The sequence below is a fragment of the Podarcis erhardii genome (genome assembly GCF_964252035.2).
Source record: "Podarcis erhardii genome assembly, chromosome: 4".
Taxonomy (NCBI): domain Eukaryota; kingdom Metazoa; phylum Chordata; class Lepidosauria; order Squamata; family Lacertidae; genus Podarcis; species Podarcis erhardii.
This window is the reverse complement of record NC_138508.1, coordinates 4,506,363-4,529,190: the sequence shown is the minus strand read 5'-3', so window position 1 is coordinate 4,529,190 and position 22,828 is coordinate 4,506,363. Positions and strand designations below refer to the sequence as shown.

Genomic DNA, 22,828 nt, shown 5'->3' with positions numbered 1-22,828 from the left:
ACAGAGGAGGCAATCCAGAGGAACCCTTTTCGCCTGTGGAAGGTCCAGTGCGTGTAAACTCTGCGCTGTGCAACTCAGCCTGTCTTTTCTTTGACAGCCACCGATGGATTTTCCTTACCTAGAGTGGAAAAAAAAGCAGCCGGCCAGCCGGTTGTAGGTGACATCAGGTGGAAGGAGCAGCCTCGGAGGTTGCAAATAAACCTCTGGCAAAAGATCCGCCCTGCACAGCCAACCTAAGGAGTTGTGTGTGTGTGTGTGTGTGTTAAGGCAGCAGAGACACAGCAGGTCAAGGTGAGTTTGGGTTTTGCACATCAGCCTGTTTTAGACTGCAGTCGTCTAGAAGAAAGGGGCACAAAGGCCTTGCCAGTGCCGGCTGGTTAAAGCAAACTGTGCCATTCGCGAAACAAAAGGAAACTTTCGTTTCCGAATGTGTACAATCATCCTGGAATCTCAGGTGTACAGCATCAGCTTGGTGGTCGTTTGGCATTCCACAAAAATCCAGTCTTTCGGCACTCACTGCAGAAGCCAGGTGACAATTATAGAAGGAAGTCTTCAGGATGTCTTAAGTCCCAGCAGACTGGCAGAGCGACTCCTCTGAAAACTGTGGGCCGCTGGACTGTGCCCACAACCAGAGCGCCGGATGAGACCCAAGGGGTCTATCTGGTCCAGCGTCCCCATTTCCCGCAGTAAGAGGCGGATTTAGGGGAGCATGACTGGTTCCGTCACACTGGGCAGGGAGCCTTGGGGGCGCTGCTGCGACTATTATTCAGAATGGAGCGAGAGAGGTGGGGAGGTGCCGAGTTTTGGCGAGGCACATGGTGGTGCTGAAATCTGAAACCCCTAGGTCTGCCTCTGCCACAAGGGCCTCTTCTGGGAAGCCCCCAGGCACCATGTGGAAGGAAAGTAGCTCTCTCCCTACATTTCAGGGGGTTGAACTTTATGACCCCTGGAGTCATTTCTTGGGCCGAGTGATATCTGGTTTTCAACCTTGCGATATATCACCAGCTAAACAGCGAAATACACTGATGTGTCACGATGTCTGAAATAAGGGCGGAGCTATGTAGAGGCTAAGGGACGCGGGTGGCGCTGTGGTCTAAACCGCAGAGCCTAGGACTTGCCGATCAGAAGGTTGGCGGTTCGAATCCCCACGATGGGGTGAGCTCCCGTTGCTCAGTCCCTGCTCCTGCCCACCTAGCAGTTCGAAAGCACGTCAAAGTTCAAGTAGATAAATAGGTACCACTCCGGCGGGAAGGTAAACGGCGTTTCCATGCGCTGCTCTGGTTCGTCAGAAGCGGCTTAGTCCTGCTGGCCACATGACCCAGAAGCTGTACGCCAGCTCCCTCGGCCAGTAAAGCGAGATGAGTGTCGCAACCCCAGTCGTCTGCGACTGGACCTAACAGTCAGGGGCCCCTTTACCCTTATGTAGAGGCTGGCTGGTTTTTTTTGCCACATTGTGATTTTTGCGCACGCAAACACATCATGATTCGCAATATAATGCCATGTCAAAAATTAAGAAACTTGTTATGGATATATCACCCAGCCTTAGTGCCTTCCAGCTGGGAGTACAACAGCCCTTGTTTTGCTAGAGTGGACATGCAAAGGAAAGTTTGGTCCAGCCAGTTGAACTTCCTGTTCCTCCTGGCCTGGAGCATCCTTCCTTGCATGTGACCAGTAGGTGGGCATGACCTTACCTGACCTAACAAAAGCTCTAGTCCATGGGTAAGCAAACTAAGGCCAGGGGGCCGCATCTGGCCCAACTGCCTTCTAAATCCGGCCCGCGGACGGTCTGGGAATCAGCGTGTTTTTACATGAGTATGTGTGCTTTTATTTAAACTGCATCTCTGGGTTATTTTTTTCGGGCATAGGAAGCCATTCATTCTTTTTCCTTCAAAATATAGTGCGCCCCCCCCCCCAAGGTCTGAGGGACAGTGGACTGGCCCCCTGCTGAAAAAGTTCACTGACCCATGCTCTAGTCACACTGCCACCTCTCTACTCTTCCATCTTCCCTTTTCGTCCTGCGAACTTCCCGGACTGAAATGCTGGCTGCCAGCCAAGCAGTCCCCCAGGTAATCTCCCATATGGGGTAAACTGTTTGTACATGTTCATAAGTTTAAGCCCAAAGCCTGCCTTCAGGGATCACTCTGTGCTCTGCCTGATCCTTAGTAAAACTACAGTGGTATCTCGGGTTAAGTACTTAATTTGTTCCGGAGGTCCGTTCTTAACCTGAAACTGTTCTTAACCTGAAGCACCACTTTAGCTAATGGGGCCTCCTGCTGCCGCCGCACAATTTCTGTTCTCATCCTGAAGCAAAGTTCTTAAGCCGAGGTACTATTTCTGGGTTAGTGGAGTCTGTAACCTGAAGCATCTGTAACCAGAGGTACCACTGTACTTTTTGTTACTTATCAGTAAGACTCTGGTGTCTTTATTGTTTTAGGAGGGATTCAAGGGGTCTTACCAGGAACATATTAGAACACATTTCAATCTGGACAAGCCAGACTGAATTGCTTATTGACTTAAGAAACTCACACGAGTTTGCAACCAGTTTCCACTGTGTAAAAAAGGGGGAATGAAACTTGCTAGCGCAAGTTAGGAAGGATATTAATAATCAATATATCCTCTCCTGCCACCTTCAACATTCCCACACTATGATTCTCCCAGCAAGTGGTAGTAAGTGATGCTTTTGATTGAGGAGCTAGAGCATAACCATCATGAAAACGTAAGGTCCTGTTGTGTCCAGCTGAAGGCCATATAGCTCAGTCAGTAGAGCACGAGACTCTTAAATCTCAAGGTTGTGGGTTCAAGCCCCACGTTGGGCAAATGATTCCTGCATTGCAGGGGGTTGGGCTAGATGACCCTTAGGCTCCCTTCCAACCCTGCAATTCTATGATCCTGTTCAGTTGGGGCAATGCAACCAATTTCTCTGAATCCGGAACTGGATTGGGATGATTTGTACCAAATCCAGACTTGAGGTGAGGCAGCTATAGAGTGGGTCAGTTACAAAATGGTCTCTGAAAAAGACCGCCAGTCTTCAAAGTGTTGCAAATATTTCTTGCACCATATAAGGAGAATGCCAGGGTGGGGAGGAGAGCTGGACTTTGCTCATCAAGAGCTCTGGTTTCCAATCCCGGGCCAGAATCTCACCCAACCCTCTCCAGTCACAGTGTTTGATGGGAGGGGAAAGCGTGCAAGCAAGGCCTGAGGGAAGCAGCTCCTTCGCCACTCATGATGCCCAGGAACGTATACAGAGCGTAGCACCTTGGATGGTGGAGGAATAACACAGCTCCCCTCGCACCCAACTCTTGTGCCTGCACCTTTCCTCCTAAAGAGGGACACACACATCCCGGAACTGAACACTGCCCCCTGGATACAATAGAGACCCAAGTCTGAGGTTGAGCCATTTGATTCTTAAAAGAGGGGCAGGGAAGGGAAAAAAGAGAGGCAATCAGGAAAATGCTATAAACTTTTTTTATTTTCTTATAAAGGTATTTCCAGAAAAACAGACAAGAAAATAATCTGGATCATTTATTTATAGTTTTTAATAAAAACCTTTACATAATCTTCATGCGTCACCACTTTGCTGGCATCCCCCCCCCCCAATACATACACGCACACGCAGACACGCACTGCCTCCAGGGGTCCGACACAACTGGCTGCAGGGGCAGCTCCCACACCAGGCCTCACCCTGCCCTATGAGATTCGGGCAGACTGTCCACCCCAGGGCCCTGGAGGCTGCCAGCCAGCTCACCAGCTCCGCATCTGGAATTCCTTTTCGGCGGTATGATGAAACCACATGGCAAACACATTCAACATGACCACCTTGAACTGATTGGTTTGAGCCATTACCCCCCCCTCCGCCCCCCCAGCACAAAACCTAAAATCAGGTTGCGTCCCCCCCCTCCCCAGCACTTCTTGCAAAGGGATTCGGCATGAAGAACAGGCGCAGCTCAGCTTGAAGACTCAAGCCAGACTCCCAAAGCCAGGCTGTCAGAAGGAGGGGAACCTGCCAGCCCCCTGCAAGGATCAGAAGCACTCTGGGGTGCCATTTGTGCCACCCCAAGACAGGATGCCAGGAAGCTGACGTCACTGAGGGATTTCCCGCCCCCCCACCGGAAAGGATCAGCCAACGGTGTCATTTCCAGACCAAACCTGGCTGTGCCTCCACCTCCCTCCCTTCTTTGCAGAGGCCAGGCAGCACAACCCAGATCTGACTCAGCCCCATAAGGCACACGGGCAGCAGGGTTGACTCCGCTTGTCCAAACCCAGCAGCGCAGGACACACTCAAAGCCCCCACCCCCTCCAAAAAACCCAAACGAACGCTGACCAGAGCTCAGTTGAAATGGAGATTTGACTGTATACATACTCACACACACACACACACTGATTTTTTTGTGCCATCTGTAAGGTGCCTTGCTCTCTGCCCGCCACAGGTCCAGTGACCCCCACAGCTGGCTTCTGCTGCGGCAAAGGCTTTATTAACACTAGAAAGCGGGGGTGGGAGGGGAGGTGTCCCAACACCAGAGCCCAGTCTCTGCACTTTGCCCCCTGTGGTGGCTGCGCAGCACCCCGGGGTGGGAAGGAGTTGCGCAGAAAGGGGGCTGCCTACACTCCTGGGCCCTGGGGCCAAAGGGCAGACGAATCTTTCAGAGAGGGCAGCTACGTCCAGGCGAGGAGGCAAGCTGCCCTCATTGCGCCACCACCGTCAGTTCCTGCAGGTAGCCCCGGGTGAGGCTACGCAGCTCCTCCAGCACGTAGTCCTCGGGCATGGGGAGGCGGCCAATGTGGGGGGCGAGCAGGCGCAGCGGCACTCTCTGCACGTCCGGGGTGGAGTCCGAGGCGGAGTCCGGAGGGTGCTGCAGGCTCAAAACCACGCGCAGGATGTCCACAATGCGCTTGGCCATTTCTGGGTGCGAGAAATGGGCAAATCAGCGAAGGCTTGAGCGAATGAACGTATCAAAGAGCTTTGAAAAGTATTTACAGTTGAGCTTGTTACACCAATTTCCCAGGGGATTGGACCTCCAGCGAGAGAAGCCCTTGCATTTACCAGACACGACTGGTCTAGTCTATGGTGTGCTCTTGGCTGACCTAATGTAACTTTTTATTAAATTTTCTGTTTTCCAATTTAAAATACTCATTCGTACATCCTTAAAATATCAATGACTTCCCTTCTTCTCTTTCCATGATTCATTTTACATATCATAAATCCCTGCATATTTTATAAAAAACTATACCATACAGTATTCCATTACAGTGGTACCTTGGGTCACTTAATTCGTTCTGAAGGTGATGTTTTTGTTTGAAGATCGTAAGTTCCTCTGTGGGACATACCAGAAGAGGCAGTCCCGTAGGTAGGAGGGTCCTAGGCCATATAGGGCTTTGAAGGTTAAAACCAGCACCTTAAACCTGATCCTATACTCCACCGGGAGCCAGTGCAGCTGGTATAGCACCGGGTGAATGTGATCTTGCAGCGAGGATGCCGTAAGGCATTCTGCACCCGCTGGAATTTCTGGGTCAGTCTCAAGGGCAGCCCCACGTAGAGAAAGTTAAAATAATCCAGTCTGGAGGTGACCGTCGCGTGGATCACAGTGGCTAGGTCAGGGCGAAAGAGATAAGGAGCCACCTGCTTAGCTTGGCAAAGATGGAAAAATGCCGCCTTTGTTATAGTTGCAATCTGCGCCTCCATGGAAAGGGAGGTGTCGAAGATTACACCCAAACTCTTAACGGACGGCACTGGCACTAATTGCGCCCCCGCAAGAGATGGGAGTTGCCCCCCCAATCCCATATCGTCCCGTCCCAGCCAAAGGCATCAGGCAGGCACTGGCTTTTTGAAAATGAGGAAAGCCTCCAGCCTCTGAAATTACTTGAAGTTGGTTTTGCAGAGGTAATTGCTTAAACTGTTTTTATATCCGCAATCATTTGCTATTTGGAAACGCTTCATGGGAAGGGATTCATAAATGAAATAAATAAAGGAACAGTAACAGTATACCTGAAGGAGCATCTCCACCCCCATCATTCTACCCGGACACTGAGGTCCAGCACCATGGGCCTTCTGGCAGTTCCCTCGCTGTGAGAAGCCAAGTTACAGGGAACCAGGCAGAGGGCCTTCTCGGTAGTGGCACCCTCCTTGTGGAACGCTCTCCCACTAGATGTCAGAGATAAACAACTACCTGACATTTAGAAAACATCTGAAGGCAGCCCTGTTCAGGGAAGTTTTTAATATGTGACATTTTGATGTATTTTTAATCTTTGTTGGGAGCCGCCCAGAGTGGCTGGGGAAACCCAGTCAGATGGGCGGGGTACAAATAAATTATATTATTATTATTACTACTACTACTACTACTACTACAATAAAACCCACATTTTGCAACATGCCCTGTGCCCTGCGTTGTTCCACAAGGCAACTGCAAACCACCAAAATGGACTTGTGGTGTCACCTAAACTCCACACCACAAAAGCCTCCAGGTGCTGCATTTTACACGATAGTGGCCATGAAGATTCAGAGCCACATTGCAGAAGAGAATTTATTATTATTATTATTATTATTATTATTATTATTATTATTATAGGAAACAGCGTGCCCACAGCCTTACCAGACTGAGCCAGCCTATCCTTGGCATTGCGGCACTGGAGCAGCTCTATCCTGTTGCAAAGCGACGTCACTTTAGTGTGCAGCTCCTCCAGTTCGTACCCAGAGCAATCCAGCTGAAAAGCAAATCCAGGAGAAAGGAGAAGCGTCACTCACTGGGGTGACAACGGCCCCGCTGGGGATTTTTCTCATTATTAAAATGTCTCATGCCAGGCTTCCAGCAGAATTTCCACGGGGCAGATTTCCTCTCCTAATCTCAAGGCAAGTGTTCGCAATGGTGCAGCCGATGGCCACCATTACTATTCAAACAGCCCCCGGCCCAGTGAAGCCACCTGAAGCTCTTCTCCCTCCCAGAAATTCCTGGAATGGGAAGCTGAGCTTCATGCACCTGGGGAGTCCTGGCAGTTTCCCCTCACTCCCCCACCCCCAAGCTAGCAGACACAGTGAGCAGGCAGGTCTCAGCCTCTGAATCACCTTTTGCAGCATTTAAGTGTCCATGCTCATGGCGGGGCACTAGAGCCTAAGAAAAAAGAGGGCTATCTCCTTCTCCTCTCCTTGTGGGAAGAGCACAGAAAATGGATAGACCCCCATACATCAGCTGCATGGCCATGTTGGTTTCTGTTTGTGCCACTGTGCAGTGCTTGGAGTCACAAGACTCTGTTTTGCATTCCAGAGATTCCAGGCTGTTGGAAGTCTCACGGAAGACAGGAGACGGATGTGATGTTACTGGTTTCCTGTTCCTTTTGTTTTCCAGTTGCTCTCTGCCTTTCACAGAGAGAGCATGTATATTTCTTTTCTGTCTGCGTAGTTAGAAATAAAACCTAGCAATGTAGCTCAAATTTCTCTTCTGCTGCTTTGATACTCTGCTGAATGGAGAATGTGCCTGGAGCCTTATCAAAGGCTCAGGTCGTTAATCATCGTCGGAGGAGATTCCAAAGGCTTGACCGGATGAGGAGCTCGGTCGTAGCAGAGATTTCGACAGGCCACACCCTCCCTTGGTAAGCCCATCTCCCTGCCAGTAGAAAACCAGCACGTCCAAAGGAACATTTTTTCCTTGGCATGCTAGCTGATTTATTTTTCACCTGCAGGGAATGTCTCAACACAGGAACATTCAGATGCTTTACTCCAGGGGTCAGCAAACTTTTTCAACAGGGGGCCGGTCCACTGTCCCTCAGACCTTGTGGGGAGCCAGACTACAGGTAAAACTCGAAAAATTAGAATATCGTGGAAAAGTTTATTTCACTAATTCAACTTTAAAGGTGAAACTAATATATGAGATAACATGCAAAGTGAGATATGCTTCTGCTTCTCAGAGGTCCAGTCTTGCTCTATTTGCAATCCTTGTTTTGCTGATTTCATTTAATATTCTAATTTTCTGAGATTGTTAATTTGGGGTTTTCATCAGCTGTATGCCATGATCATCACAATTATAACAAATCAAGGCTTGACATATCTCACTTTGCATGTCAGGAGTCTATCTCATATATTAGTTTCATCTTTTAAGTTGAGTTACTGAAATAAATGAACTTTTCCATGATATTCTAATTTTTCTAACCCAGAGGTGCATTTTAAATAAAAGGGCTCATTCTACTCATGTGAAAACACACCGATTCCCAGACCGTCCGCGGGCAGGATTTAGAAGGCGATTGGGCCAGATCCGGCCGCCGGGCCTTAGTTTGCCTTCTCATGCATTACTCCCTATATTTTGAACTAGCTTCAACAGGGGCACGCAGTGTAGCTTTCCCTGAATACACACATCAGGCTCGATCAGCGTGTGACTGGGAAGAGGAAAATTCCCAAGAGTGCTCTCTGTAAGGGAGCAGGCAGGATGCAACAGTCTGGTGTGGTGGTTAGAGTATTGGACTAGAACCTGGGAGCTTGGGGTTCATGTCGCCATGCAGCCATGGCGCTCCTGGGGTGACCTTGGGCCAGTCACTGCCTCTCAGCCTCCTCTTCCTCACAGGGCCGTTGTGAGGATTAAATAAGGGAGAAGCGCGCAAAGCCCTGGGAGTTCCTTGGGAGAAAAAGGAGGGGTACAATTGCAATGACACCATCCTCGTCCTGAGTGTGTCACCTGCTGAATCCTGTCAAGCATCTCAATGATCCGGATGTAGTCTAAGAAAACCAGCCCTGCGGTGTCCCAATCCTGGATGAGGGTGCTGCGCTCTGGAGCAGACAGGTCTTCCAAGAACCCTTTCAGATAGGTGTAGTTTTCGTTAATAATGGCATCTGAAAGAGGGAAACAGCAAGTGATGAACAAATAAGAGAACTTCAACACTACTGTGCCTGGCAGAACGTTTGGTAAAACAGCAACTTGCCAGAAGGCAGGCATAGATGTTGAAATTGACACGACTTTCAGATGTGGGCAACATCTACGCCAAGAATGGGACACGTGGCATTCTGAAGCTGTGACCAGGAAGAAGAAACACCACTAGGAGAGGGCACCTTCGCCTCCTGAGGGTGTCTGTTCAATTTGTAAGGAGGGGTGGAATCTAGAGTGTGTGTCCTTGGCTTTGGGCAACTGGGACAAATTAGGGATTCTGCTGGTTTACCACCTGCCTCACTGCCCAGAGATCTCACTGCCTCAGTTGATAGAACTAGTCTCAGAGGCGATGTTGAGGACTCCCAAACTGATTTTCCAGAGCCCTTTAAATTGGCACAGAAACTGCTTTGGTCATCCTGTATGATGACCTGTTGGGAATGAGACAGGGGAAATGGGTCTCTGTTAATTCTCCTCAATCTCTCAACAGCTTTTGATGCCAATGACTATGGAACCTTCTGGAGCAGCCGTCAAGAGTTATGGGTGGGTGGCACCGCTTTGCGGTGCTTCTGGTCCTATCTGGGTAGTTATTTCCAGAGGGTGATGCTTGGGGAGTGCTCTTCAGCCCCGTGGAGCCTTCAGTGTGGGTTCCTCAGGGTTCAATTTTATCCCCTATGTTGAATAACATTCTATGGTTTTTGTGAGGGAGGGGGTTATTGAACTGCCTTTGCTTAATTATGCATTTCATATTTTCATTTTGTATATTTATGTTGTGAACCACCGAAGGGCAGCGTACAAATTTAATAAATACAGTAGTACCTTGGGTTACAGACGCTTCCGGTTACAGAAGCTAAAGGTTACAGGCTCCACTAACCCAGAAACAGTACCTCGGGTTAAGAACTTTGCTTCAGGATGAGAACAGAAATTGTGCGGCGGCAGCAGGAGGCCCCATTAGCTAAAGTGGTACCTCAGGTTAAGAACAGTTTCAGGTTAAGAACGGACCTCCAGAACGAATTAAGTTCTTAACCCGAGGTATCACTGTAATAATGATAGAAGCCCCCTCCTTTTAGGAAGCAAGGCAAAATCCTACTGAGTGTTTGCAGGTTTTTTGTTTTGGTAAAGACAGTCCAAAACTCAGTTAGACGCCCTGTTTACCGCCATGTCCCGGGAGAAGGAAGGAAGGAAGGAAGCCTTACCTGAAGCCAAGTGCCTGATGACCAGCCTGTGGCACTGATTCCAGTGCCCTGCCCTGAACAGGTAGAGAGCCTCCTTATGCTTGTCCCCTTCCATCCTGGCCCTCACGGCTTTGGCCTCGTGGATCCACTCTGGCGGCACACACAGCCTCTCCATCAGGAAGGCTTCCTTGCTCCACGACTCGGGCGTCTCCTGCAACCTGCAGTGACGGTTCAGCAGCTCACGCACGGCTCTCTCTCGCACGCTGGTGGGAAGAGAAACGCTCTTTGTATGACCTTGCATAGAGCAGGAGGGTACAGCAATAGCTCTGTGCGCACAATTCAGCCAGGAAAACGGTCCCAAATGCTGCTCCCTGCCCCCAATTTACTGGGTCCTCAGTGGCAAAGCAAATGTTTTGCAAAGAGGTCTGAGCTTCCACCCCTGAGGCATCTCCTGTCAAAGGCTGTCCAGCGGCTGAGCTGTCAAAGTCCTTCCTCTGGCCAAGGCCCGGAAGAACCACTGTCTGCCACTCACAGTAGACTCTCCCAAGCTAGATGGAGGGACAGCTTAACTGTAGGCTCATCTGATCATGCCACCCACCCACCCCTTCTGCCCCAGGTTCCTCTCCAAGTTCCAGCTTAAGAGAACTGTAGCTCCAAGCCCTTGGGGGAAGGACACCAGGCTGGGTAAGGCTGCCCTCAACATTGTGTAAGCAAGTTATAAAAGACTGTAGTATCAAAGGAACATGTGAATGAGCCATGACTGATCAATCACCCGATGGGATGAATCTCAGACACAGTCCTATTCAAGTCCCTTCAAATATTCAGCTGCGTTATTAACTTCTTTTAAAAAATCAACAACAATATTTTATTTGCTCAACAACAAAAAGACTAATTACACCATAATAAGAATATCATCAGTCTCGCATTACATACAGAATTAATATACATTTCATAATCCATAAACTGTAATGGTCTCTTCCTTTTAAATCCGACTTCCCATCTACTCCATAAATCAAATTACCATTCTTTGCTGCCAATACATGTTATTGCTATCATCTCAAATCAGTTCAAAATGTATTATATCATATATCTAATGAATGATATTGCTGGTATTATTTGAATGCTGCAACGGATTTTAAGTCAGTATTATCAAGCTGCGTTATTAACTTCTGAGAAATTTTATATGATGCGCATGCATGTTTGAATCAGTTCTTAGAATATGACTCAAAAGGAAGAAAAGTTAATTTCTCTATTTCACTGAAAGATTACGAAATATTTTAATATTTTAATCTTTGTTAAACAGGCTTATGTTTTAGAGAATAGTTCTTAAATACCGTATTTTTCGCTCTATAACATGCACCCGACCATAACACGCATATAGTTTTTAGAGGAGGAAAACAAGAAAAAAATATTCTAAACGAAACAGTGGATGTATGATTTTTGTGGTTCATGCTGTGGCCACAGACATGTGATCTGACGGTGGGTTTGGGGTAGCCCAATGCAAAAATCCTGAGGATCCATGTGAATCCATGCTTTGTAACCATGTTTTTGCACCACTGCGGCCCCAGGCAACAGTGGGTGCGTGTTTTTTTTGGTGCAAGCTGTAACCATGGACATGCTATGTGATCTGATGGTGAATTTGGGGTGACACAGTCCAAAAATCCTGAGGATCCATGTGGATCCGTGCTTTGTAACCATGTTTTAAGTGGGGAGGGAAGGAAAAGCACTCAAGGGACAAGGAGCACGCGTGGGGTGGGTGGAGAAGGATGCTGTTAATAATGCAGAAGAGGGGTATAAGAGGAGAAGCAAGCAGGCTCTGCTTCTCTCCCTCCTCCCCGGCTCGCTGAAAAACTTTGCTGCTATTTAGCTAGCTGAGTGGGGAGGAGTGTAAGCGGCTCCTCTCATCTCCCGCTCTGCTCCTTTAAAGCAAGCAGGGTCTCTGTCCCTCTCTCCTCCCCACTCAGCGGATCTTCTCCTGCTTTGCTGTTTCAAAGCGAATCACGGAGGAGGGAAGGAAGGGGAACCATGGATCCTCTGCTCACGACTGCAGCAGATCCCCCTGTCATCCGTAGGCATTCGCTCCATAACACGCAGAGACATTTCCCCTTACTTTCTAGGAGGAAAAAAGTGAGTGTTATGGTGCAAAAAATACGGTACTTTGTAGCACATCAGTGGGTGTTTTGCTAAAAACTTGTGCATGTTCAGAGCCCACAGGGCCAATTTTATTAATAGCAGTGCTGTTAAATGAGAGCAGATCATACTCTACCCCAAAGAGGATGCCACCATTTCAAATAGCATGATGCTACATTGACAGGATTCACCTCCCTCCTCCTGTGGGAAGAAATCCGATAAAACCCACACACCCACTAAACAGCCCTGCAAGATAAAGGAGGGCTGCACACTTACTTTGCACTGGGGGTGTGAAGAAGCACAAAGACGGCCCATTCCCACAGCCCCTCGCTCTCCAGCTGGGCTGCAAAGCTGGCGTTCAGCACTCCCTGGCACTGCTCTGAGAGGTGGGTGTAGTTTAAGGCACGCAGCACTTCCCAGAGGTGCCAGCTGAGGCGGTAGTCCAAGGGGTCCGCTGTTATGCTCTTCGGGTCAAGCAGCTGGTGGAGATCGTAACACCTGCAAGGGAACACGAGGGAGGAAGGAAACAGCATGAGCCGGCTGGCCACAGCGGGGCCCACACTCCAGTTCACGGTGCTGTGCGCCGAAAGACTCTCCAAGGAAGCAGAAGGGTCTGGAAGTCCAGGCCTGAAGGGCAAACCGGGGCAAACACTCTGGGGGTAAATGACCTTTCATGGGACTAGCAGGACTGCCCACAGCCACATGCAAGACAGAAGTCATTCCCTGGCACCAATGCATCTTCCTCTCTCCCTCTCCGCCCCAATACTGAATTCTGAATGAGCCATAGAGACATTCCAGGGTTAGGCCCAATATCCACTGGAGAGGAATCATAACTAGAACTCTTAAGCTGGGGATGACAAAGAAGCAATGTAGATAAACTAAATCCCCCCCACTGTTAAGCTTCTAGGGTCCTGGACTTCAGTATCCCCCTCCACAGAATATATACAGGACTGGAGGGAAAGGGGTATTGTACATCCCATGGCTGTTTTGACAGGCACACAACTTTCTGTTTATGTCCCCCCCCCCTTCCCCCACCAGGCATACTTTTTAAAAACACTTTAGAACATAAGAACACGAGGAGAGCCTGCTGGACCAGACTGGTGGCCAATCTTATTTCACAGCTATCTCACAGTGGCCAACCAGATGGCTGTAAATTGATTTGGGACTTTTTAAGCAGGATGCTTACCATTCCTCTTCTCCCAGACCTTTGGCTAATTAAACCATCTATGGTCTTTTAAACTATGTGTGGGGTGTGTGTTATTGCTTTCATTTGTTACTATGGTATGTATTGTTATGGTATGTATTTTCATATTGTAAAGCACCCTATTATCCTCGTATGCAGGGTGGCATAGAAATTTAATAAACAATAATGATATCTGGGGAGCTCCTCCCCGCAGAGTGGGCAGAAACCAGGATCTTCTTGGTAGGTCACCACATTTGCAGCCTGAGTTCACAAGGAGGAAAGAGATTCCAGAGGGACAGCCTTGTGAAGTCTGTCGCAAAAGGTCTTGTGTCACCTTAAAAGACCAAAAGATTTACAAGAGCTGAATATCTGCGGAGCAGAGTCCGCCTTCAGCAGGTGCAGGAAAACAGGAAGAGTTACCTATCACTGTACAGCTTTAGCAGGTGAAAGCACACATCTCGGAGTGGGTGTTGTTGATCGCCTTCCTCAATCACACAGCCTGAGCCTTCCAGATACGGAGGCAGCGGAGAACAAGCATACTTCTCTCCCTCCGAGGAGTCCTGCAAGCACAATACCAGTGAGTGAGGGGAAGCAGCTGCAGGAAGAAGGAAAGGCCTCTCTCCTGTGTATGCCTGTTCCGAGGAGGCACTAGAGAGACGTTGGGGTAGGGAGCTGGAAACTGAGCTGGATCCTTGTCTCTCCCGCCTTCCCTCCCCTCAAGGCAAGTTTGACAGGTGGGGAATGGCTGCCAGTTGTACCCGCCCCACAGGATCAGAGGCAGCAGGAGGAGAGGGAGGCCTGCTCTCACGTCCTGCTTATGGGCTTCCGGTGGGGGTCTCTGGGTGTCCCTTGTGGGAAACCAGATGCAGACCTAGACACAGACATTTAGTCTGTTCTAGAACATCGGTGATGTTCCTGCATATGCCAAAGAGCAAAGGGAGCTCAGCAGAAGCACAGCACATCATCCTGTCCTTCCTTCAGGGGGCAGCAACAGGGCCGCAGTGCCTCAGCTCTAGGGATAGGGCTCAAGGCTGGCCCTCTGGCCAAACAGGACTGTGACTTCTGCCTACCTGGAATGCAGCTTCATACATGCTGAGGGCCTTGGAAAGAGGTGCTGTAGAAGGAAGCAGGTACCAGAGGTGGATGGCGAGAGAACGCTTCCAATCCAGATGGGCGCAGATGTTGATGCTCCTCCTCTCTGACAAATGCCACACCTGCAGAAGTGAGGGAAAGGGCCGAGGCAGAGTGTCAGTGTGGGCCAGGCACAGAGCCCAACACAGTAGCTTTGCTATGCAAGAGGGACACCCACAGAGGCTCGCTGGCCTGGTGACGGCGTTGTGTGTACATGTGACCCTCTTAACGCAACTGGCCAAGCAGTGCCCAGGGTTGCCAAGTGAGCCCAGGCTCCGCAACTCACCGGCTTGCCAGCTAAAAGGGCAAAGATGTGCAGCCTCTCCTCCTGGATGAAGCAGTCCGCCTGGAGCTGATGCCAGTCTGCCAGCTGCATGGCAAGGAGCTCCCGGACATCCTGGCTCCCTGCCAGCTGCGAGAGGAGCAGAGCCAGCCGGTGGTCCCCTGTAATGCAACAGCAGCACGTCAGAAGAGACACAAACCCCAGTGAGCAGCCTCTCCTGAAATGTAAACTACTTGGACGCAGGGACGGGCTTGCTTGGCCAAAAGATGGCAGCAGTGCAGACATTGGTGCTCTAGCACATATTTTGGGGGGGAAGTACCACACTGACTTAGGCAGAAAATAGCTGCCCATAGGAAAACCAAGTCCAGCTACATGATAGATGGCTTCTTGCTTGGGGAGTGCTGCATGTAGCCCACCCTCAATATCATCAGCAAGGATCGGTTGATTTAAGCCTGTTGTAAGGCAGGGGGGTTTTTTTGGTGTTGCTCACCTAGAAATTCAAGAAGCTGATCTAGTTGGGAAGACACACCCAAATCCCCTTCCAATCCTTTTCTAGGGAGCAGCTAAAGCAGAGAAGAATGAGGGGTGAAGAGTTTACAAAGGAACTCTGCATTTCCCTCCTACCAGCCCTGCAGAAACAAACAACATTGGTGGCGGGCAGAACTTCCTCGGGCCAATGCTCTTTGCTGTGCTGAAGGAAGCCAAATTTATGTCAAGATGCGGGCAAAGGAGAGCTTTCCTCTTGGCGCTGGCCATTTCCAAGGAACAGACAAGCACCTGATTCTGCCTGCTGCGCCCTCTCCAGGCAACCTGCTAAGCAGCACTGGCCGTACACCATTTCTGCCCACGGGATCCAGCAGATTCCTTATTAGATCCTGGCTCCAGGTGAAAAGCCGCCCTCTTACCAGAATGTTGCGCCAGCCGGCAAGCTTCGCTGATCTGCTTCCCAGTAAGGTAGCTGAAGACGGCCTGGGCGGGACTGTCGTTTTGGGCGAGCGAGACCTCGTTCTTAATCCGCTCGGCAGCCGTTTGCGACAGCCAGCGGGAGAAGGCTCTCCGGCGCTCCAGAGCAAGGACGTACTCCGTGGGCTCATCCAAGCGGGCCTCCAGCTCCTTCAAGTGGCCCCAGAGCGCCTCACACAGGGTCCACACCAAGCACCAGTCTTTCACTGCAGCTGGCGAGAGGGCAGAGAGAGATCAGCACACGACCCTGCAGGCCTGCCCTGTGCTATCCCATAATGCAGCAGCAAACAGGGTCCCAGCCGCACACATGCAGCAGGGGGCTCCTAAGGCCATTCCACCCTTACCCCACACTGTAGCTTAAATTCTGGACTGTGCACTGCTACCTCTGCTCTGTCAATCACCTGCCTCTCTCTGCTTGTGGCCAGCTGTGATCTGGACCATGAAGGTGAGGCCAGAAATACCCAGTGCCACCAAGTCACCTTGGGCCTTCCAAATCCAATTCTATGAAGGCACCAAGGGTCTGCAAAAGCTCACACCTGATCCTGCCAAGAGGCTGCAGTTTTTGGCCCCTTGAAGTTGCATCCATAGCAAGAAAGACCAAGGAATCTCTTCTGTTCCTAGCACCCACCCGCTCCCCATGCACCACAGCTTGGGAGGTCAACAGCAGCTGCTGGAGACAGCAGGAGGCCGGTCTGTTACCAGAACGCCCTGCCTCGCTGTGTCTTCCACGGTGATTCTGCTCTAAAACAGGTGCTGGGGCATGAGCCCATGGTGGGACATGAGACTGGGGCATGGAAAGATGCTAAGCAGTGACTCAATGCTTGCATGCACCATCTACCACTGGCCAAGGCAGAATTGCCTCTTCACAGCCACAGGACAGAGCAGGCTCTCCTCAAAAAGCTGGTTCAAAAAGCCCTCCCCCAACATGACAGGAGCTCAACCTGACATTTCCAATTCCTCCACCCCCCAATTCCTTTTCTTTGGCATCCAGTTTTGGGCCCACCTTCTTCCCTTCCTTCTGGGTCTGCAGACGTCTCAGTTGCCCACCGGGCATACTCATGAATAGCAGCTACGCCAGGGTTGGGGGTCAGGAAAGGGCACGGCTCATCCATGTGGACGGTGCTCTGCTTCAGCTTGATCTCCAGTGGAACAAGGTATGAGTCTAGGTCCTCGTCAGCTGCCTTTCCTTCCAAGCTCAGCTTCTCCACGTGAACCTTAAAGGGAGACTCCGAGAGCCTGCAGAGGCATCGGGAACACAGATCAAGGGAGATGAGTGGCTCTGTCACGGCAATATTTGATTATTTAAAAATAAACACAGGCTGCCTTCTAAATAATATGCCCTCAAGTAAGCTTACAAATTAAGCACAGCTTCAAAAGTTTAAGCATGGGTTAAGTAGGTGGTGGGAAGCATTTTCTCAAAGACCCCACATTGCTTCTCCCTTTGTGGGTTTATTCACAAACATCCATTGGATAAAACAGCACAGAATTTCAGCCAAGCCATTAGCTTAAAAGGAGCACCATAGTAAGAAAATATTCATCATACACAGCCCCTATGCACTGAAAGACGACAAGGTGACAAACTCAGCAGTTTGCAACGGTTATAACCAGAAAGCTTTGCTGCTTCTGGAGGAGCCAAGTGATGCCAAGGTGCTGTGCTGAGAGAGTTGCCTCTCTATATTATTGGAAGATGGCAATTTCTGCCAGGAGAGACCAATATGCCCAGTCCTGGAAAAGGTTTCTGTTATGCTGCTAGTGAGCTCAGAACAAGGTAGGGAGAGGGAACCTGCTCTGCTGATAGAAGACCAGCACTCGTCTGCTTTGGGGTTTTCTTACACCCCCCCTCCAAAGCAATACATAAATTTTAGGAAATACAGTGGTACCTCGGGTTACAAACTCCACTAACCAGGAAGTGGTTGCTTCAGGTTAAGAACTTTGCCCCAGGATAAGAACGGAAATCGCGCGCCAGCGGTGGAGTGGCAGCAGGAGGCCCCATTAGCAAAAGCACGCTTCAGAGTTAAGAACTGTTTCAGGTTAAGAATAGACCACTGGAACGAATTAAGTACCGAGTTACCACTGTAAACAAAAACCCAGGGCAGGAATGACTGTCTTGCAGTGCAGCCAAACTCCAGATACCAAGTGCAGCAGGCTGAGAAAAGGGCATGAGGTTTCCCCACCCACCCTCTAGGGTGAACAGGTAAGAAGAAATTAGTTCTGCCTTTGTGGCAAAAGTCCACATCAGTACAAACTAGACTAGCCAGCCAGATAACTCAGCTCACTGCGTAACACTTTGGAAGACTGATACTTAAGAACAGAGTAACATCTCACTGTTTAGGAGCAACAGGCGTTGGCAAGAATCCATACTCCATGGATTCGTTGCGGAGATCTTCTGGCTCGCTCAATGTGCTCAGCTGCTCCCCGCTGTGGACGAGGATCCGGTTGGGCCCCCAGCCGACACGGAAGGAGCGTCCCATGAAGAGGGCCATATCCTTCAGCAGCCTTCCTTTCCCGTAGGTGACAGACTTCTCCAGAGGCACCAGCTCGGGATGCCTGCGGACGCCCACCGTTTTCAGCGGCATGTCAGGCTCCAGGCTGGGCATTGTGAATGCGCCGGTCAGCGGAGAACCGACGGACCAAGGCGGGGCAGGAAGAGCGCTGGCCAGCAAGGAAGTCCTTGGACTGCGTCTGTCTTGGAGGGAAGTAGTTGGGACGCGTAAAGATGCGCCCGAGAGTCTTGACTGCAGCAGCCCACCAACTAAGGAGGAGAAGGAAGGCCTTGATTAGGAAGACAAGACTTCTGACAGATCACCATTCTAACACCCCACCCACCCAAAAGCATGCTTCTGGACGCAAGTGCGCTGGCTTCCAGTGGGCCTAAGGGAAGGTTGCAACATGCCTACTGCTCCCCAATTCATGCCCCTGTCAGGACTCAGGCAGCAGCATCTCAAACAAGCTGAAGCTTCCAGACCTTCATTCAAGGCCAAAAGTTACAGTCACAATCCTCAATGAATGATTGGTTCAGACCTGTGTGTACATCACCTTATCACGCAGCTGAATGGGTTATGGACTCCACGGAAAAGACGGACGTTACTTATGATGCGTTAGTTGTCACTCTGGAAACCTCGAGTTTCCACAGCAACATGTGAGGAACCCTTATGAGAGCCCCGTAGGTTTCATCCTGAACTTTGCTCAGGTTGTGGGATCATGTCACTTTGCTGGGGTCGTGTGCGTTAATGTCTATGTGCAGAAATGGTACATGCAGCACTGCTCTGGGATCCCAAACACTCCTGTCTGGTTTTCTTCAGGGTTGGTGAGTCTTGGATCCGGCCCACACCTGTTCTAAACTGATTGCAATGTGTGGGCTTTTTCCTAAATAGATCCCAAATGCTCCCCCTGGTTCAACATTAGAGCAGCCAGAATAACACATCAAAGAACACTGTATTTGTAAACTGACTTATACAGACTGGTCACTGGTGTCTGCAGTGAGACTTTGTGTTGTGAAAAGCCCAAAGGCCTCACTGCTCTGTTTAATGACAGATCACATCCCCTGAAGTGCCTGGGGTGCCTTAGGGGGGCTTACTCTCCCCCCACCCTCCTCAAAATGCTTCCTTACTTCTTTCACTTAATTTATTGGACACCATCCCAAAAAGTCTTAAAAGTGGCTCATACACAGTAGGAAAATTCACAGAGCACAATTCAAACATCAAAGTCTTGGAAATGTATCATTAACAGATTTATTTTTAATTTAACCCTTTGTTGAACAGAGTCCCAAAGGCCCAGCAATGAGAGGAACTCTCTTGCAGCGATGTGCTAAGATTAGCCTCAGAAAGTCTGTCCCAAGCAGAGCTTAGCATTTAAGAACCGTTTCCCTCTTGGCGCCAGCACAAAGACCGGGGTTCTTACTGTACCTGAGGGGCGGCTCTTGCGTCCACGCATCAAGGAGGAGATGGGAAGTCTGGGGGAACAGAGGTCTTGGGATGTGTCCACTGGTGCAGCTTGCTTGCCAAAACCGTGGTCAAGGATCAGGTCCAAGTCCTCCTCATCCACAAGCAAGGAAGCTTTCATGATCTGGAAACAAGTACAGAACAAGGTCATCATATATTACAGGGAGCTTTTAAGAAGCTGGAGGTTTTGTTTTTTCCTTAGTGTGCTTATTCAATATCCACTGACATAACAATGCTAAAAGCAAGAGATAAAACCAATGAGTTAAAAGGGAACCTTTGTCCAGTTACTGTAAATGGACCTTTTAGGTTGCTGACATTCTGAGACCCCCAGTTTGAGGGCAGCATCTTCTGACTGGTCCAAAGTCACGGCATGTGACTTGTAAATATGTTCAGCAAGGGTGGGGAAGCTCTGGCATGGAGGCCGATTTTGGCTCACCGAGAGTCCAATTTGGCCTGTGAGACCCTCTACCCCAAACCACACCCACCCACTTCTTTCAGATGCTCAAAGAGAAGCCCAGGGATGCTGCACTTGGAGCCCTGATGGTCAGAAATCCAAAGCTCGGGGCCTGGTGTCAAAGTGATGTCAGGGGGCAGCCCTGCCCACCTGTCAAATCTGTCCCACTTGGGATGGGGAGAGAAAGATCTGTCCTGCTGCCCAGAAAAGGCAGCTTTGGTCAACCTGATGCCTTCTAGATGTACTGAACTATAACTCCCATCAGCCCCTGCCAGAACAGCAAAGGAGAATTCATGGTGACATGATAAAAACAAACAGATACAGGCCACAGAAGGCTCAGAGCAGAAAGAGTGAACAGCAGGTGTACCCGGTTATAGGAACAAGTGGTGAGGTCCGAGTCCAAGACCAAAGGAGGACCCTACCAGGCAAGCAACACAAACAAGGAGGGGCTCACCTGCAATGTGTGGGGGTTGATGTCCAGAGAGGATGCAATGTGTGCAGAAGCTGGCACTGGTTCCTGCTCCTCTGCAAAACTCTCTTCTGCGACCAAGTCCTGGGCCGGCTCCTGAGTGATGTCTGCCATGTCACTATCAAATTCCACAACCTTCCCAAGCTGCTCAACATCTGGGCTCTGCAGGCATCAGGAGTTAAGAGGCAATGCAATACAGATCCAAAGCAGCGGAGCGTGTAATAAACTTCTGCTACAAAAGATCAACAGAGTCCAGGCCTCCCACCCCAGTTCTGGATGCGTCCGAGTGCCTCAAACAGAGCAGCTGCTGAGCTAGCAAAGCAAGTATCATGTAGGACTGGAGACAGAGACCAGTGTGGCAATGCCATGTCACAATAGGCGGTGTTAGGCTGGCATCATCATGACTCCTCCACTAAACCGAGTTCCAGGGAATGTCTTCAGGCCGGCAGAGGGAACGAGGCCAACTGGGGAAACCTAAGCTGCTGAAATTCTGACCTATTCCTTTTGTTTTACATCCTGCCCTTCCTCCTGGAGCACAGGAGAGCCAAAATAAAACCCCTTTCCTATACATGCTGCTTCTAGACAAGCAACACGGCTCACCTGCCCTCTTAAGAGCATCCTGGATCATCAGGACCAGAAGAGAAATTCAGCTAGCTTTGTGGTCGATTCATTAAAATTTGGGGAAAATACTAAAAATGATGCGGCAAGAAAATGAAAAAAAGAGAGAATTTCAGCCACACACTCTTGTGCCTTTTCTTGTCTACATCATCAGCAAGGAGAGCATGGCCAATTTTTGCTTTGGGCAGGGTGGGGAGTGAGAAAAAGCAGAACCCCTGCACTTAACTTGGTCAAAGCCATTTGGAGACACCCCACCTTGTCCTCTTCTGCCACTGAATAAATTATTTCAATCTTCCCTTTTTCAAGGGCTCCAGTTCACATATTTCTTTCCCTTACCTTGGAAGGAGGTGCTGGTTTCCCACCTAGAGCCATCTGCTGAGACGCCAACAGGCCTGGCGGGGGCACTTGAGCCGTTTTCTGTTTCTTTGCCTCGACTTTCGATGGGTGCTCCTCATCTTCTTCATCAGAATCTTGCAAACCGTATTTTGAGAAGTGAGCCACCTGGACAGAAACCAAAGCCAGCATAGGTGATGGCCTGAACTAGTAGCTTGTGGACATCAGTAAGTGAAGACAATATCCTGCCTGTCAAGTTATACTGGTGGCTGGGTGTCAGGCCTGGTCGTTGTCCTCTTCAGATCACCACACGAACGCTTCTTGTTCTTTTATAACTTTTTATTGATTATTAATAAAACAATCTTATAAACAGTTCTTAAATATTATTCCTCAGAGTCACTTCTTTCAGATACAGTGGTGCCTCGCAAGACGAAATTAATTCGTTCCGCAAGTTTTTTCGTCTTGCGAGTTTTTCGTCTTGCGAAGCACGGTTTCCCATAGGAATGCATTGAAAATCAATTAATGCGTTCCTAGGGAGACCGCCTTCAGACCAGGTCCGGGGACAGTCTTTCCCCGGACCTCTTCTGAAGGCTGGTGGGGGGGGGAGGACTTTTCTCCCCACCGCCAGGCTTCAGAACAGCCTTCTGAAGGCTGGCGGTGGGAAGAAAAGCCCTTCTCCCGCCGCCAGCCTTCAGAAGAGTTCCTGCAGGGCTGCCTAGGCTGCGAATAGCAGCCTGCTGCCGGGTGCGAGGGACGCTCTGAAGCAGAGCGCCCCTCGCCCGGGGCAGACATCTGCAGCTTGGGGAGCCCTGCAGGACTTCCCCACAGGGCTCTCCAAGCTGCGGATAGCAGCCTGCTGCCCCGCACGAGGGGCGCTCTTAAGCAGAGCGCCCCTCGGGTGGGGCAGACACCTGCAGCTTGGGGAGCCCTGACTTCCCCACAGGGCTCTCCAAGCTGCGGATAGCAGCCTGCTGCCCCGCACGAGGGGCGCTCTTAAGCAGAGCGCCCCTCGGGTGGGGCAGACACCTGTAGCTTGGGGAGCCCTGACTTCCCCACAGGGCTCTCCAAGCTGCGGATAGCAGCCTGCTGCCCCGCACGAGGGGCGCTCTTAAGCAGAGCGCCCCTCGGGTGGGGCAGACATCTGCAGCTTGGGGAGCCCTGCCGGACTTCCCCACAGGGCTCTCCAAGCTGCGGATAGCAGCCTGCTGCCCCGCACGAGGGGCGCTCTTAAGCAGAGCGCCCCTCGGGCGGGGCAGACACCTGCAGCTTGGGGAGCCCTGCCGGACTTCCCCACAGGGCTCTCCA

At 50.2% G+C, this 22,828-nt stretch overlaps 1 protein-coding gene across 4 annotated transcripts in view; it reads right to left on the bottom strand.

Annotated features, from left to right (window-relative positions):
* Positions 1–3,451: 3,451 nt before the first annotated feature.
* NUP98 (nucleoporin 98 and 96 precursor) overlaps positions 3,452–22,828 on the bottom strand; it is a 47,394-nt gene continuing 28,017 nt past the window's right edge. For 3 of the 4 annotated variants that reach the window (XM_081860025.1, XM_081860023.1, XM_081860022.1), the window contains 14 exons: positions 21,527–21,691; positions 20,558–20,734; positions 19,614–19,773; positions 18,034–18,460; positions 16,712–16,944; positions 15,651–15,920; positions 14,749–14,906; positions 14,402–14,545; positions 13,752–13,891; positions 12,425–12,646; positions 10,040–10,281; positions 8,658–8,812; positions 6,588–6,699; positions 3,452–4,900 (listed from right to left, as the gene is read on the bottom strand). In XM_081860025.1, the coding sequence (XP_081716151.1) occupies positions 4,683–4,900; positions 6,588–6,699; positions 8,658–8,812; positions 10,040–10,281; positions 12,425–12,646; positions 13,752–13,891; positions 14,402–14,545; positions 14,749–14,906; positions 15,651–15,920; positions 16,712–16,944; positions 18,034–18,460; positions 19,614–19,773; positions 20,558–20,734; positions 21,527–21,691 (2,823 nt within the window). In that variant the 3' untranslated portion in view covers positions 3,452–4,682. The remainder of the gene's footprint in view (positions 4,901–6,587; positions 6,700–8,657; positions 8,813–10,039; positions 10,282–12,424; positions 12,647–13,751; positions 13,892–14,401; positions 14,546–14,748; positions 14,907–15,650; positions 15,921–16,711; positions 16,945–18,033; positions 18,461–19,613; positions 19,774–20,557; positions 20,735–21,526; positions 21,692–22,828) is intronic. The other variant, XM_081860024.1, reaches the window with a different exon arrangement.